Source organism: Populus euphratica, unplaced genomic scaffold (assembly GCF_000495115.2).
Source record: "Populus euphratica unplaced genomic scaffold, PopEup_1.0 scaffold9.1, whole genome shotgun sequence".
NCBI classification, from domain to species: Eukaryota; Viridiplantae; Streptophyta; class Magnoliopsida; order Malpighiales; family Salicaceae; genus Populus; species Populus euphratica.
Genome location: NW_011499857.1, coordinates 1,607,435 through 1,621,242, shown reverse-complemented (window position 1 = coordinate 1,621,242; position 13,808 = coordinate 1,607,435). Strand labels below are relative to the sequence as shown.

Here is a 13,808-nt window from a genome sequence, read left to right as displayed (position 1 = left end):
AAAATAATCTCAACGAGCTAGCTAGGTCTTGAATCGGGTAATAGTCTTCGGCATGGGAATTCAATGTAACAGCCACTTACCAATGGATAGTTTTTCATCCATTTATGTTTTGTTTGAATAGCTAGATGCATTGGATGCTTTAGCTCAGGCCCCGCTACTAATGAGACATGTCAGGTTTCGTTCTTGGGCTAAGCCTGCACATGTTGTGGGCCAGACTTGTTTCATCACTTGGGCCCAATATCGTTGATTTAATTTCACCATTTTTATTTTTTTAATATGTGTAGAATTTCGATGTGAAGGGAAGAAAGAGTTGTTGCTAGCTCGTTCCGTCCTAAATGATGAAACAAGTGAGTTTCAAGTCTCTTTGGAGGGTTGAGGTTTGCTCCTAAATTTCCAGTCTCTTTGGAGGGTTGAGGTTTGCTCCTAATTTCTTTTGACGAGGTTTCCTCAGCTCGTGTCCTCCTTATCCACAAAAGCGCTGGAAACCATATGATCCTCGTCCTTAATTTCTTCTCCTCTTTATCGGAGGTTCACCTCTTTATACTCCCTAGATTTGGACAGACGCGGAATCACGTTCTTACAAACCACACAAGCGAGCAGCCTCCTCCACACCTGCTCTTGACCTAATCATCCCTACTTGACCTAATTATGCATATAAATAAGTCAGCACTTTCCGTTTCGTCAGCCTACAAGAATCCCCATTTGTGATCAGTAAACAAGGAAAGTAGTAGCACTAAGCTAGCGAACAGATTAGGGATTTGAAATGGCATAGATTTCTCTACATTCCAATATTAATTAATGTGATGGTCAAAAGGGTCAGTTAATTATAGGTAAGATAGAGCGCGACCGCCAGACAGAATGGTTCTCGAGGAACTTTTCGCACCGCGTTTGTTTACGTGGTTGATAAGATCGCGAGGTAGATGCATGGTAAGATTGTCTTCCGGTTATTTTTGTTCTTTCTTTTCTTTTCGGTAAATATAATTTGTCCTCGTTGGTTCTATGTTTTGCTGTGGGAATTACTTGTGACGACATTTTGTCGTTTTAGGTTCTTATAAGCCATGAATTTTCAATTTGTAAATCATCATAAAATGCATGGATTTAATATTTTAAGAGACTAAACAATATATTAATTGTTGCCGTAAAACTTACAATGATGTCAACAAAATTTTGATAACTGTTTTTGTTCTCTGTAGTAGTCATGTGTATAGAAAGGCAACGAACTTTTGCCGGTTAAAAGTTTTTTCATGTTTGTTCCCTGGTTCTTTGTTTAGGAAGTGCAGAAAGATTAATATTTGAATTTGAATATATTTATGTTTATGTTTTAAAAATATTTTAAAAAAATTAAAATTAAAATTATTTTATTTTTTATTTTAAATTAATAATTTTTATTAATTTTAGATTATTTTGATGCACTAATGTTAAAAATAATTTTTAAAAAAAATAAATATTATTTTAATATATTTTAAAAAAAATACTCTAATAAATAATCAGTAATGAACTCTTAAATACCATCTAAAAGAAAAACGAGTGAAAGGAAATTTAGATTTTTTTTATGGATGGGATGAAAACGGCAGGAAGAAAATGGGGGAGAAAGTAGAGTTTTCTTTTTAATGGAGCGTTTTTGAAACAACAAAAAAAATGGGAGTAAGAAAAAGAATTGCAATTACCATTATATACATAAATTCTTTAGTTTGGAAATGACAAGAGGCTTTTAATGAGAATAAAATTAATTACATACGTTTTCTAGTCACTTTCTCCAAATCGAAGAGAATAGCGCCTGTTATTTCTAGTCACTTTCTCCAAATCGAAGAGAGTAGCGCCTGTTAATATTTATATATATATATATTCTTCCCTTTTCTTTCTCGAGAAAATGCCTTTAGATTAGTGTTTTCTTCCCTCCTCATTCTCCAATCTTCGAAACACGTTGTAGAATTTTAGTCGACAAGAGCTGCGCTTTTTTTTTTCTTAATATATTTTTTTCTTAAAATATATATTTTTTTCTTAATAAATTTTAGTCGGCAAATTTATTAAGAAAAAAGATGAGACATAAAGCCGAAAATGTAGAAGAAAAGGCCAAAATCCCAAAGTGCAATGGATAAGAAGGGCATGGATCACCCAAAAACATTAGAAAAAAAAAAGGCACCAACATGAATAAAAAAAAAAATCAGAAGGATTGAAAAACACAAAGCCCAAAAATATATAGGAACCCGGAGCGTCGAGCTTGATGACCATCTGTAACAGCGAGGCTTAGGCCGAGACCAGCTTCAAGGTTATTAAATGATAAAATAGCTGAAAGGGATCAACACCATGATGAAAGTGCAGCAAGACAACATTAAATTGTTTTTAAGTATTGCTGGAAAAAGGTCCTAGTTTTCTTAAGTATTGTTTTCTACGACTACATTAAAAAGATATAAACTAGATACATATTATTCATCACTCTCTCTTCATTTTATGTAATCGGATATTTAAGGTAAAGCTGCAGTATTTAGAAATGCTTTTTAAGGTAAAGCTGCAGTATTTAGAAATGTTTTGTAGTTATTTTTTAAAGTATTTTTTTTATTTAGTAAAATATATTAATATTTTTTTTATTTTTTAAAAATTATTTTTACAATCAGCAAATTAAAATAATTTAAAAATATTAAAAATATATTAATTTAAAATAAATAAAAAATTTTAATTTTTTCAAAAATATTTTTTAAACACGCAAATTTTTGCAATACTTTTACCAATTTGTTTTTTTAATGTGCCGTGCATTTATTAAATGATAAAATGTACCACCTCCGTCATACACAAAAGAAATCCGAGCCATGAAAAAGCAACTAGCTCGAAGAAAAATGAATTAATGTTTATTCAATTAGGCGATGCATGGATACATGGAATAGTGATTTGCCTAGCTAGTCGATGCATGTGAGTGATGGTGACATTCGACGGACACTGATTGGTAGTGCTGGTCTACAGAGGGACCCCTGTTCTCTGTAGTTTTCTTATCCCTTGATGGGAGCTGAGGAGAAGAGACATCCATGCCGAGACAGGAATCGGGAGGGAAGCACCCTACCGTGAGGGAAAGGATGGTTATTGTCGGGACCCGAGATAACAACAAAACCTTGATGGTGAGGTAACTTCCTAGCTAGGGGTACTCTATTTCAGGGATGTGACAGAGAGGATTTCACGGGCTGGGACTTCTCATCGATAAAGCCCGATGCCAAATTATGTCCTACCAGAGAAGGAGAGAGAGGCCTTTGTACACCTGATGATGATTCGAACAAATATCTTGTAAGATGATCTTATGGCTTGCCAGTTAACAACCTTTGCCTGCCTTCTCCATGGATTTCCCTGTTTGTCCGCACTGAAAATTAATAACTCGAAAGATTTTATGCTTTAACAATCTATATATGCCCTACAAGTCAGCCTATCCATGCCGCATTTCTATGGTACCTGCGGAAAATTCTCAAGGCATTGCGGCCTTGCGACGCCTTCGTTTCTTTCCATTATTACACCAATATCATGAACGAGTTTCACGAGTAATTTAGGAGGTTATGATTTTATTCCATTGCACACATGCATGGGTACTGTTTGTACATAGCAGTATTTATTTATTTATTTAAAACACTGCTGTTATTAATTAGGGTTATTTAAAACACTACTCGTATTATTAATTACTTTATCACTACTGTTATCGTGTACCATAGCTAACAATGATAATTACAATAATTGCATAGTTCATTATCTTCGTGAGTATTGTCACTGCTACCTTAACAACAATTATTGTCATCGAATCAAGGTTATTTTGATTTCTTATTGTTTTGTATCTTTAAAATAAATATTAAAAGTATCAAATTTCATTCTTTTATTTCAAGTTATTTGTTTCAAACAGGTTCTTCCATTTTCACTTCAAACTTTGTATCCCTCCACTGCCACGACCATTATACCTAATTTACCATTAACATTATCATTAATTTAATATGATTTTTATAACAACTACTACTACTATCTTTATCATTATTGTCAATAACTTTTTTACTATGATCACTATCTCTACCATTGTTGTCAACAACTTTGTTACTATCGTTTGATTTCTTATTTTTTATTTAAAAATAATAATTTGTAAAAAAATTAAATTTCATTTGGATTTTGGGTTACTATTTCAAACATATTCTTTCATTTTCATTTCAAGCTTGGCATTCCTCGTATCCACGTAACCTCCTCCTTAAGGAAGTTAGTAAAACTCCAAATCAAATGCATGCAACGTGGTATAAAATCTTAGGAGGCAGGGTTAATTAAGGGACTTCACAAATTACCAGGGAGTTGGTAAAATTGAAATACCTCTCTAAGGCTTTAGGAGAATCTAATTGACTTCGATAATGAAGAATTGAATGACGGCAGCCAAGTTTACAGAAAATAATTTAAGTTTAGGGACTAGTTCAGAGAACCCTCCTAGCCTTAAAGGGCTGTGTTATAATATTTTTATCCAATATTTCACGTCTCTTGCCATTTTCAAAAGCCATTCTCTTGTACGTGCGTGCATCCTGGAATTCAGATCCATTCCGTAACGCAAGAAACTCACCATAGATGGATAAAATCCAGACCCATACGAACCCTGCCCAGCAACAGATTGCCTTCTAGCAGGCCGAAGCGGTTATTAGGGGACCGAAACATGAGATTGCGTGCACACAGCAGAGTTGGGTCCTGGGCATGTCTGCACTCCACATCTTACGCTCATCCCCTTAGCCACTAGTGTCAATCCCATTCACTTGGCTGTTACCTTTATAATATACAACACCACGGGAAGGCAGAGGCTCTATCAGTTGCCATGACAGGAAGGAAAACTAAGGAATATAGCTAGCTAATTTTATCCGTACCAAAACTGGGATATAAATTATCTTTTGTTAAGAGCCCGGAATTTCAAAGTAGCATTGGTTATACATCCTATCCCTGTAGCATACTCTCTTTTCCCATCAAGTCGTTATATGAGATCCCCGGCGGTGAGGAAAAATCAGTGAAACTGAAACCAGCATTCAATAGGGGCTTGTGGATTGAGTTTGAAACACAATCCATGGGGTCAGCGTTGAAGACTGGTGAGTAAGAGAGAGACAAAGTGAACAATATAAGCAGACTATCTAAAAGTTGAGTTTGCCAAGAGATCTGTGGCACGTACCCAACATGGCAACTAGCTTCACAGCATGGCAGTGAAGTCATTAGCAGCAACTTGCCTTTGATCAAATCAGGTCTTAGTGATACGTGACCGGATGTAAGAATTGAAGGGCTATTTCCACCCATTAAAAATATAAATTATATAATGAATCCCCCCCTCAGGTCGAGCCTAACTAATATAGTGGATACCATAGAAATGGCGGGCAAAATTAAGAGTGAAAATCCCCAGATCACAGAAGACTGACGAGCTGTTTATCACTGCATTGCACACATCCCCAACACAGGGAGGACGCTCAGAAATGTTCTGGAGCACGTCTCTTTGATTGCTTGGACTTTCTATACCATCAAAAGTGATGATAAAATCTCCCCCATAGTTAACGTGTCTCCCTCATTATCTACCTCCATGCCAGACTCGAGCACTGCAGCATCCAACACTAGCTTCCGTTTTGCTATCTCATAAACATTCTCATCAACCGTGCCCTTGGTCACCAGCCTGCAAAGGATGGAGCAGAGTCAGAATCACACACACCACATTTTTTGACATTAAAAAATTAAAATATGTAAAATGGTATGAGGGAAAGAAATGATGCACAGGGTTTGTCTGTAATTGTTTGCTTCAAATTGTGTAATTCTCGGGGGAGTTATTACGCACCTGTATATGGTGACAGGCTTTGTTTGGCCAATGCGATGACACCGATCTTCTGCCTGCCTATCAATTTGTGGGTTGAAATCCAAATCGTGGATAATTACAGTATCAGCTCCTGTCAAGTTCAAGCCCTGACCTCCAGCTCTAGTGGACAGCAAACATGCAGATATGGAGGTGTCATTATTGAAAGCATCCACTATGGTCTGTCTCTCTGTCACCTGAGTACTGTCATTGGATGGAGCAACTGATTAAGCTAAAAGGAATTTCAAGGGGGCATATAAAGGACAAATTGACAAACCAATGACCAACATTATGGAGCACAATTGAAAACAGAAAATGCTCAAAAGTCCAGGTAGTCCAAAAGGAAGATAATTGTGGTTCTAGGATAATAAAAGAAATTTACTAAATGATGTAATAACCTGTGAGAGACATAATTCAATGATGGTAAATTTATTGATATGATTATCACACCATAATTTGAAAAACTAGCCCAGATGAGTTTTCCACATTGATTTGTTCAAGGGATATAGTAAAAAAGTGCGAGTATCCTTAGCTAATACCCTGCAAATGATGAAAAAACAGTCATTTTGCACGCTAACAAGGGCGGAAAAACCATCCTTCTCAACAAAGCTCAAAAGAAAAAGGAGAAACTCCTCCAGCTATGATCCCACAGAAGCAGCAATTCAGGAAGAGAACTCTAGACTGGCCTACCATTCAATGCTTTTGCACGAATGATTAGTCTCATGCTTCAAACCTTCAACCAAGAGGTTGCGTGCATGCACATGATTTCCACCACAGTACTCCCCAAATAGCACAGACCCTTTAGTGTCAATCATACCAGTGGTCCAGCACATTGAAATACATAGCTTATTAATCTGTTTTGAATTGTGCTAGCCACAACCATCCATTCGCTTACTACAGTAGGCAGCAGAAAACTTCCACCACATGCACTGAAAATATATTAACATGCCAGATGCAGAAAACAATTGCTCCCAATAATGATGATGATGATGATGATGAATGCCAGATAAATAGTGGAAAACCTTCCATCAAGTCTTCTATATGTAACCCCAAGTACATCCAAAGTCCACTCTAGTATGTCTAGCATCGAAGTCCACTGGCTAAAAATCAGAACCCGATGCCCACGCTTCTTCAGGTCAGGAAGAAGTTCAGCTAATGCCTGCATTTTATATGAACTTTCCAAATTTTAGCTCATAAAAACTCAGTTAACAAAAACCTGGTGAAATTACTCGATCCATACCCGACATTTAGCTGAAAGCATAACATACTTGTCTGAAAGGATTCCTTTTTTCTCATTTATATCATGATAGAGTAAAAGCTGCAAGAAGTTGTTGGAGAAATGGTTACAATTCCAAATCAAGATATATTGCTGTGCAAGAGCAAGAAGTTCACAAGAATTTCACCAAAGAACATCTATTTCAAGTCCTTATCATAGCAATAAAAGTACAGCTGGGTATGACCCTGATTCAGTAACAGCTGTCAATATGCAATTCACATAACATGGTAAAAGAATTATGCCACACATACTAAGAGTCTATTGCTAAAGTCACTGATGAATGATGTCTCTTTCACATTGATTTTGCTAAATTGATGGGATACGATTTTATTATTACGAAAGATTTTTGAAACTCATGATGGGCTGTTCCCTAACTTCCCCTAGATAACCCTGTCCATGCTGCTTCAGATTAGGTCACCACTACAGGTGATCCCAATCATGTACACCATCATATCCAGGATTAAGATCCAGATTGCAACAGCAGGAGTACTGCATTGTTGGTGGCTATGGTCCTAAATAAGGAAATCTCCAATTAAATCAAAAATTAACTTGGAGTTGAAGAAACAAAACTCGTAAGGATAGACATTCTTAGGCTTGACTATACAAACTGACCTCCCCTAAATAACCTGACTTCAAACTAAAATCCCACAAATTTATTTCAACCGACTCAATCTATAAAACAATGATAAGCCTTGCCTCCAATAACAATGACCTGCATACCTATTTGATAACAGTCCAAGAATTCTCAAAATTGAAATTTGAATGAGGAATAACAACTACTTCTTCACATGATTGTTAGAAAAACTAGTAAGAAATCAGCTGACTCTTATAAATTCATTCCACATTTCATTTTTCTCTCAAATCAAAGAACTGAACTCCTCATCAAAACTAACAAAATTAGCAAATCCAAGAACCCTTCCAAATATGATGACCCACAATCAAATTGAAAGAATGTTAGCCCCTATCAAATCCAAAAGTATGATTGAAAAAATCCAGTAAGTGGCCCCTGACTAGATAATCCAAGAAAACTCTCCCCAAAGCCTCAGCAAGCTCAAATCAAAAATCTTGCAGTCTCGAAGACAAAATGGTCACAGCTGCTTAACCAAGCAAAGGAGGCTGGCCATTTCTGAACAAATGCCAGCAGTCAGCATTCACACTCCACATAAAGTTTCTGAACAAATGCCAGCAGTCAGCATTCACACTCCACATAAAGTTTCTGAACAAATGCCAGCAGTCAGCATTCACACTCCACATAAAGTTTCTGAACAAATGCCAGCAGTCAGCATTCGCACCCCACATAAAGCTACGCGTCCACTTGAGTTATTACTGACACTCTCAACCATTTGTACAGAAAACTGATCCAAGTTTTGACAAAGACAAGATTCTCTGATGCTGAACCATGCACAATAAAAGTGCTCAATTCTGACATTCAATTTCATGCCTCGAGAAGAGAACTGTATCTGACCCATCCCCAAAACCAAGGCTACTCAAGGGCCCTGAGCCTACTAGTGCATGGCTTATAAACACCAATAACAATTAACTCATGATATCTCTTTCACGTGCAGTGGAATTGGAAACTCTGAAGTTCACATACAATGACATGAAATCAAAAACCATGAGCTCTTAGTATACCTTATAGGACCTCTCAGAGAGAGAGAAATTACCCGGTGAATAGAAAAATCGTTGTAGCTTTTTAGTTCCTCTATTACCCTTTCCAAGGTACATTCAAAGCCAAATGCACCCATTGGATGTAACTTTTTGGCAAAACGAATGACATCCTCATCACTGTAAATTCGCCTCACCAATAATGGATGATTGGCAATCTGAAATAAACATGGAAAATATGATCGACTAGAATGATATCAAAGAAATAGAATAAATTGACAAAAAAAGTTAAGAGAAATGGCAGTACCTTGCGGAACTGAACAAAATAATTTGAGATCTGCCGCCGAGGAAGAACTCCAACAATAGTGTTTGGGTCCCCATCTGAAACCTTTGCAATACGAGCATGCGAAACTGCACGATATTCCTCTATTGCTTCTTTGTAAGCATACTCCTGATGCTTTTCCATTGAAACATACTCAACCTGTGAAAAGTCTTATTTAGCCCTTCTATTCTTCATAAAAAAACTTAAAAGGGTTGGAAATTTCATTGTAAAATCTCAACAGAATAATTGGAGAACAGAATATCTAAGTTGAAGTTTTATGATTTCAGCATACCCGCTGTATCTTTGGAACTAGTTGTTGCATGACATCAGTTTTTAAACGCCTCAAGATGAAAGGTCCCAAAATAGACTTCATACGACCAATTAAATCTCCATCTTCTGCATTCAATAGCTTTTTCAAGTCCTCGTCCTCGGTAGCAAAAAGATCAGGCATCATAAACTCCAATAATGACCACAGCTCCTGCAAAGATTAATATGAGTCAAGGTAAAGCACATAACTATAGCAGAAATATGAGCATATATAAAAGATAATATCTTCAAACTGTAAATTCATATAAATTTTAATGTTTAAGGAAATCTGGTATTAAAAAATAAAATCAGCACAAGTGCTACTACCTACATGAAGAATAACTGATGGACTGTGTACAATATAACATAGAAATTCTGCCTCAAATAAAGTAGTAGCAATAAATTCATAGAATTTTCTCTAACATACATCTCAACTCTGTAAAAATCTTTTTTCCTTGCTTCTTGAGTTATGGGTACAGGAATTCAACCACCAGAAATTATAGAAACAAGATCGTAAAAGAATAATCATATTCCAACAGAATTTTACATTTCACCTGTTAATTTGAGCTTTCCAAAGAGTATAAACTGTTTTTAGACATCACAAAAACTTCATTATAAGAGTGCAAAAAAAAAGAAACCATTTGTCCTTTCTAGCATGAAGCTAAATAAGTACAATGACAGTAATTAATAGAAAAGTAAGAAGTTTAGAGGAAAAAAAAGGTCTTTCAATATCAATACATGTAAATCATTCTGCAGAGGCGTCCCAGTGAGCATCAAACGCTGGTTTGCATTCCTTGCAACTGACATCAGGTTTTTCCACCTATAGCTGTTCTTATCCTTCAAAGCATGAGCCTCATCCATTATAACACAGCTCCATTGCCAACGTTTCAGAATTTTACGATCATCTTTCTGCTGAGCACTGTACAATCAATGATGAGTAATGTTTGTGCGTTACATATATACATATTTTGGGGGGAAATAAAAGTACATAGATAATGACCTGTTTCAGAATAAGACACACCTATGCCGCTCAAAAAGTGAGTAACAGACAAGGAGCACATTAAAAGGAGGTGGCAACCCAGCTTTGGCCAATGAACCCAACTCTTTTGAATAGGCAGATCTCGTAGCCCCATGATACTGGAGTACAGAAAATGATGGGCACCACTTTTTCAGTTCTCTTTCCCAGTTTTCCAACAGAGAGGCAGGACACACAATTAAATGTGGACCAGGGTCATTGTGTAAGTATTTCAACAACGTCAAGTATGTAATTGCCTGTCACACAAGATCAATCTTACATTGCAATAACAAAAAGGTTAACCCTGTTATCACTGAAAAGAAAAAAAGACACATTGCAGGTACCTGAATGGTCTTCCCAAGACCCATCTCATCTGCCAATATGGCTGCATGGATACAAATGTGAGTGATTATTGATCAAAGATCTTTCCAGAGCACATATAATCCAATATCCATGGTATAAAAAAAATGACACCCTAAACCGCAGCTAGAGAACATGCATTTGATGGAATAGAAATACATCAGCAGTATCCAAGAATAAATTAACTTCCTTCACTATGCTTGGACCATTCAGGTTTCAGTGCTAATAACAAATGAGTCTCCTGACCAATCCATTCATGTTAGAATTTCATGGTCCTGGTTGGTATATTTTATCTCCTTTGAAAAATGCTGCCAAAAGGTGCAATGTAATTTCAAAAGTACAGGTGATTCAACAAATCTCAAGATAGAGTAATTTACCCCCGACAAAAAGTACAAGAATACTTCAAACTATTCTCATAGTTTTGCCGATTGATTACCATTGTTAGCAATCTTGGATTATGAACTATAATGTCACAAAGCAATTAAACTATAGAATTTAGGGCTCCTGAAAGTAGATATGTAACAACACAATGCTGATGACAAAGGAATAGTAGAATTACCTCCTCCAATGCCCTTTCGGTGCAGCAGAAGAAGAAAATTGACACCAACCAGCTGGTATGGCTTGAGGACAGGCTGGAAATCTGAATCTGCCACTGCACACGCTGCATCAATATCATCCTGCAATAATAAAACAGAATCCCCAAGTTTAAGACCAGACCAGTCAGAGTGATAACTTTACGTTTACCGTTTGAAGGCAAGGAAATCAAAATTATGGATCATTTTCTTTTAGTAAGGGATCACGGAATGCACATGCACACGCATGCATACCACAGACCCATAGATGCAGGTAGTTAGCTTATTTGAAGTAAAATCTTGACTGCCTATTAAATAGAGAAAGATCACCATTCTGTTAGTTAAGCTAAACAATCCAATTTTAGAACAAAAAAATAAAATAATGCAAATCAGTTATAATTTCATTCAAAAGAGAACATATAAGAACACATCGCCACCCTTTCTGGAGGGGATAACCAATACTCCTTCAATTTAAAGGACCTAAGAGACAATTATCGCAGAACAAAAAGAAAACTATATATCTATAAAAGAGAAAAGAAAAAAAAAGGAAACTACATGCAACCTTGATACAACTAAAACTGAACAGAATGTCAGCTTTTTCAAAACGAGTTGCTCCAACATGAAAACAAGGTAGTACCTGAGTAACAATCTTGACTGAAGAAGCCTCCACCTCGGCGTACCGGTCGCACGAGGTCACTCCAGAGCCGTACAGCTCCTTCTTCAACTCCACCGATATTTTAGAGCATTTCTGCAATGCTTTGCCCACCAAATCATCATCTTCCACCGGCAATTCCTCCTCCTCCCACTCCTCGTCGCTCGATTTTATATCATAAACCTCCGCCAAATCCCCGCTGCGCTCTCGTTCTTCCACCTCTTCATCTTCGTCGTCATCATCGACCACGAATCGACGACCACGATTCGACGCTGATGGCCTCGTAGTCTCCTCCTCCTCCTCCACGTCATCGTCCTCCAAATTGAAATGTTCGGTGACTTGGACACAATCGTCGACAACGCTGCTAAATGAATTTTGTTGTGGTTTTTTGAAAGCGAAGGATTCTAAAGGAGGACGAAAAGAAGCAGAAGAAGACGAATTGGATTTGTGTTTGCCGTTTTGTGTGGTTGTGAGAATGCGAGAGGGCTTGAAGGAGTGGTTAGCCCACTCGTCGTCTGAAATTTCGTCGAAATCGCGCTTCATTGCTGAGAGAGGAGGGTAACAAACCCTGGATTATTCTTATTATTATTAATTTGGGTGCTTCAACTTTGTTGGGAGTAGAGAGGAAGCGCCATTTGTAGTTAGGCAAGTCAGAGCGAATAAAAAAAAAAAGGAAAAAAAAAGGCGGTATATGAAAGTGACGAGAGCGGACTTGGGGATATATTCGTTTTTCTTTTTTTCCCCAATTTTTTGCGTTAATTTTTTTTCAAAAAAAAAAAGACAAGGTAAGTATGTGTGCTTTAAAAACTTTTTTAAATAAATATATGAAATATTATTTTTTTCAGATTAATGTATAGATTTAAAGTTATCACAGTCTAGTAAATTTTGAAAATATATGATGTACATGAAAACAATGGGTTATATCATTCAAGTGATGAAGTGCTAATATATTCTTTATATTTAAAGTATTTTTTCTTATTTTATAAACTAATAAGTATAACTTTTTTATAGTAGTTTTAATAAAACAGAAATAGAACTAATATTTTTTTAGTTACATTATCAAAAATACAAATTATTATTATAAAGTATAGTTTTATTTTTCTGAAAAAACTAAAATTTCTCTCTGTTTCTTTTTCTTTCTTTCACTTTTAAAAAAAAATATAAAATGCAGTTATTTTTTTTAAGCTGGCAAGGAAGAGGAGTGATAGATTGTCAGGTTATGTTAGGTTTTCTTTTTAATTGTATTTTATATTTGCTTGAAAAAGATTATAAAAAAAATGAAAGTTGATTTCCCATGTCATCACTAATTTGCAACGCTATTACTTGATATTTATTCCATGATCGTTACTTAATCCCGTAAATGACATGACATCAACATTTTCATCACATGTCACGTCTTTAAACATTACCTAATTGTTATAATTAAAAAAGTGCAAACATTAAAAAAGGCATTCTTAATTGTAAAAAACTTCATACATGCACTAATTATGTATTATTAGCTATCTGGTCCGCTTTTAATTATAATTTTTTTAGTAAAAAAATATTTAAATATATGACTTATTTTGATATGTATTTTAAATAAAAAAATTAAAATATAAATCAAAAAATATATTTAAATATCTAATGAAATAAATAAATAATCATCTATATAAATAAATAAATAAATAACATTAATAACAATCAAATGAGACATTAAAAAAATCAAGAGATGCAGATAAGATATTCAGTCATACAAAATAAGATATTTACTTGATTATTTTTACTAAATTTATTAATTTAAATAAATAAAAAATAAACTCACATTAAAAATATATGACTTAAAAGATAAAAACAAATCAAATTAATTAAATAAACTCACGCCTTAAACAAAATATCATGTATG

General features: G+C 35.5%; 1 protein-coding gene across 1 annotated transcript; it reads right to left on the bottom strand.

Moving 5' to 3' along the window:
- Nucleotides 1–5,096: 5,096 nt before the first annotated feature.
- Nucleotides 5,097–12,601, bottom strand: LOC105123691 (protein CHROMATIN REMODELING 19-like). The gene is made up of 12 exons (XM_011023383.1): nt 11,912–12,601; nt 11,262–11,379; nt 10,687–10,727; nt 10,349–10,599; nt 10,066–10,246; nt 9,314–9,499; nt 9,007–9,180; nt 8,759–8,917; nt 7,059–7,136; nt 6,841–6,977; nt 5,804–6,022; nt 5,097–5,644 (listed from the first exon to the last, which is right to left on the bottom strand). Exons 1-12 carry the CDS (start codon nt 12,467–12,469, stop codon nt 5,488–5,490), a joined length of 2,259 nt encoding a protein of 752 aa, XP_011021685.1. The 5' UTR covers nt 12,470–12,601; the 3' UTR covers nt 5,097–5,487.
- Between the last annotated feature and the right edge of the window lie 1,207 nt (nt 12,602–13,808).

Bases quoted from the DNA above. Each gene is read 5' to 3' on its own strand.
- LOC105123691 (XM_011023383.1), bottom strand. From the start codon at position 12,469: ATGAAGCGCGATTTCGACGAAATTTCAGACGACGAGTGGGCTAACCAC. The intron at 10,728-11,261 runs GTAATTCTACTA...GTATCCATGCAG, and splicing joins CCGAAAGGGCATTGGAGGAG to CCATATTGGCAGATGAGATG. The intron at 9,500-10,065 runs GTATTGATATTG...TAATCTTTGCAG, and splicing joins CTCTGCAGAATGATTTACAT to GAGCTGTGGTCATTATTGGA.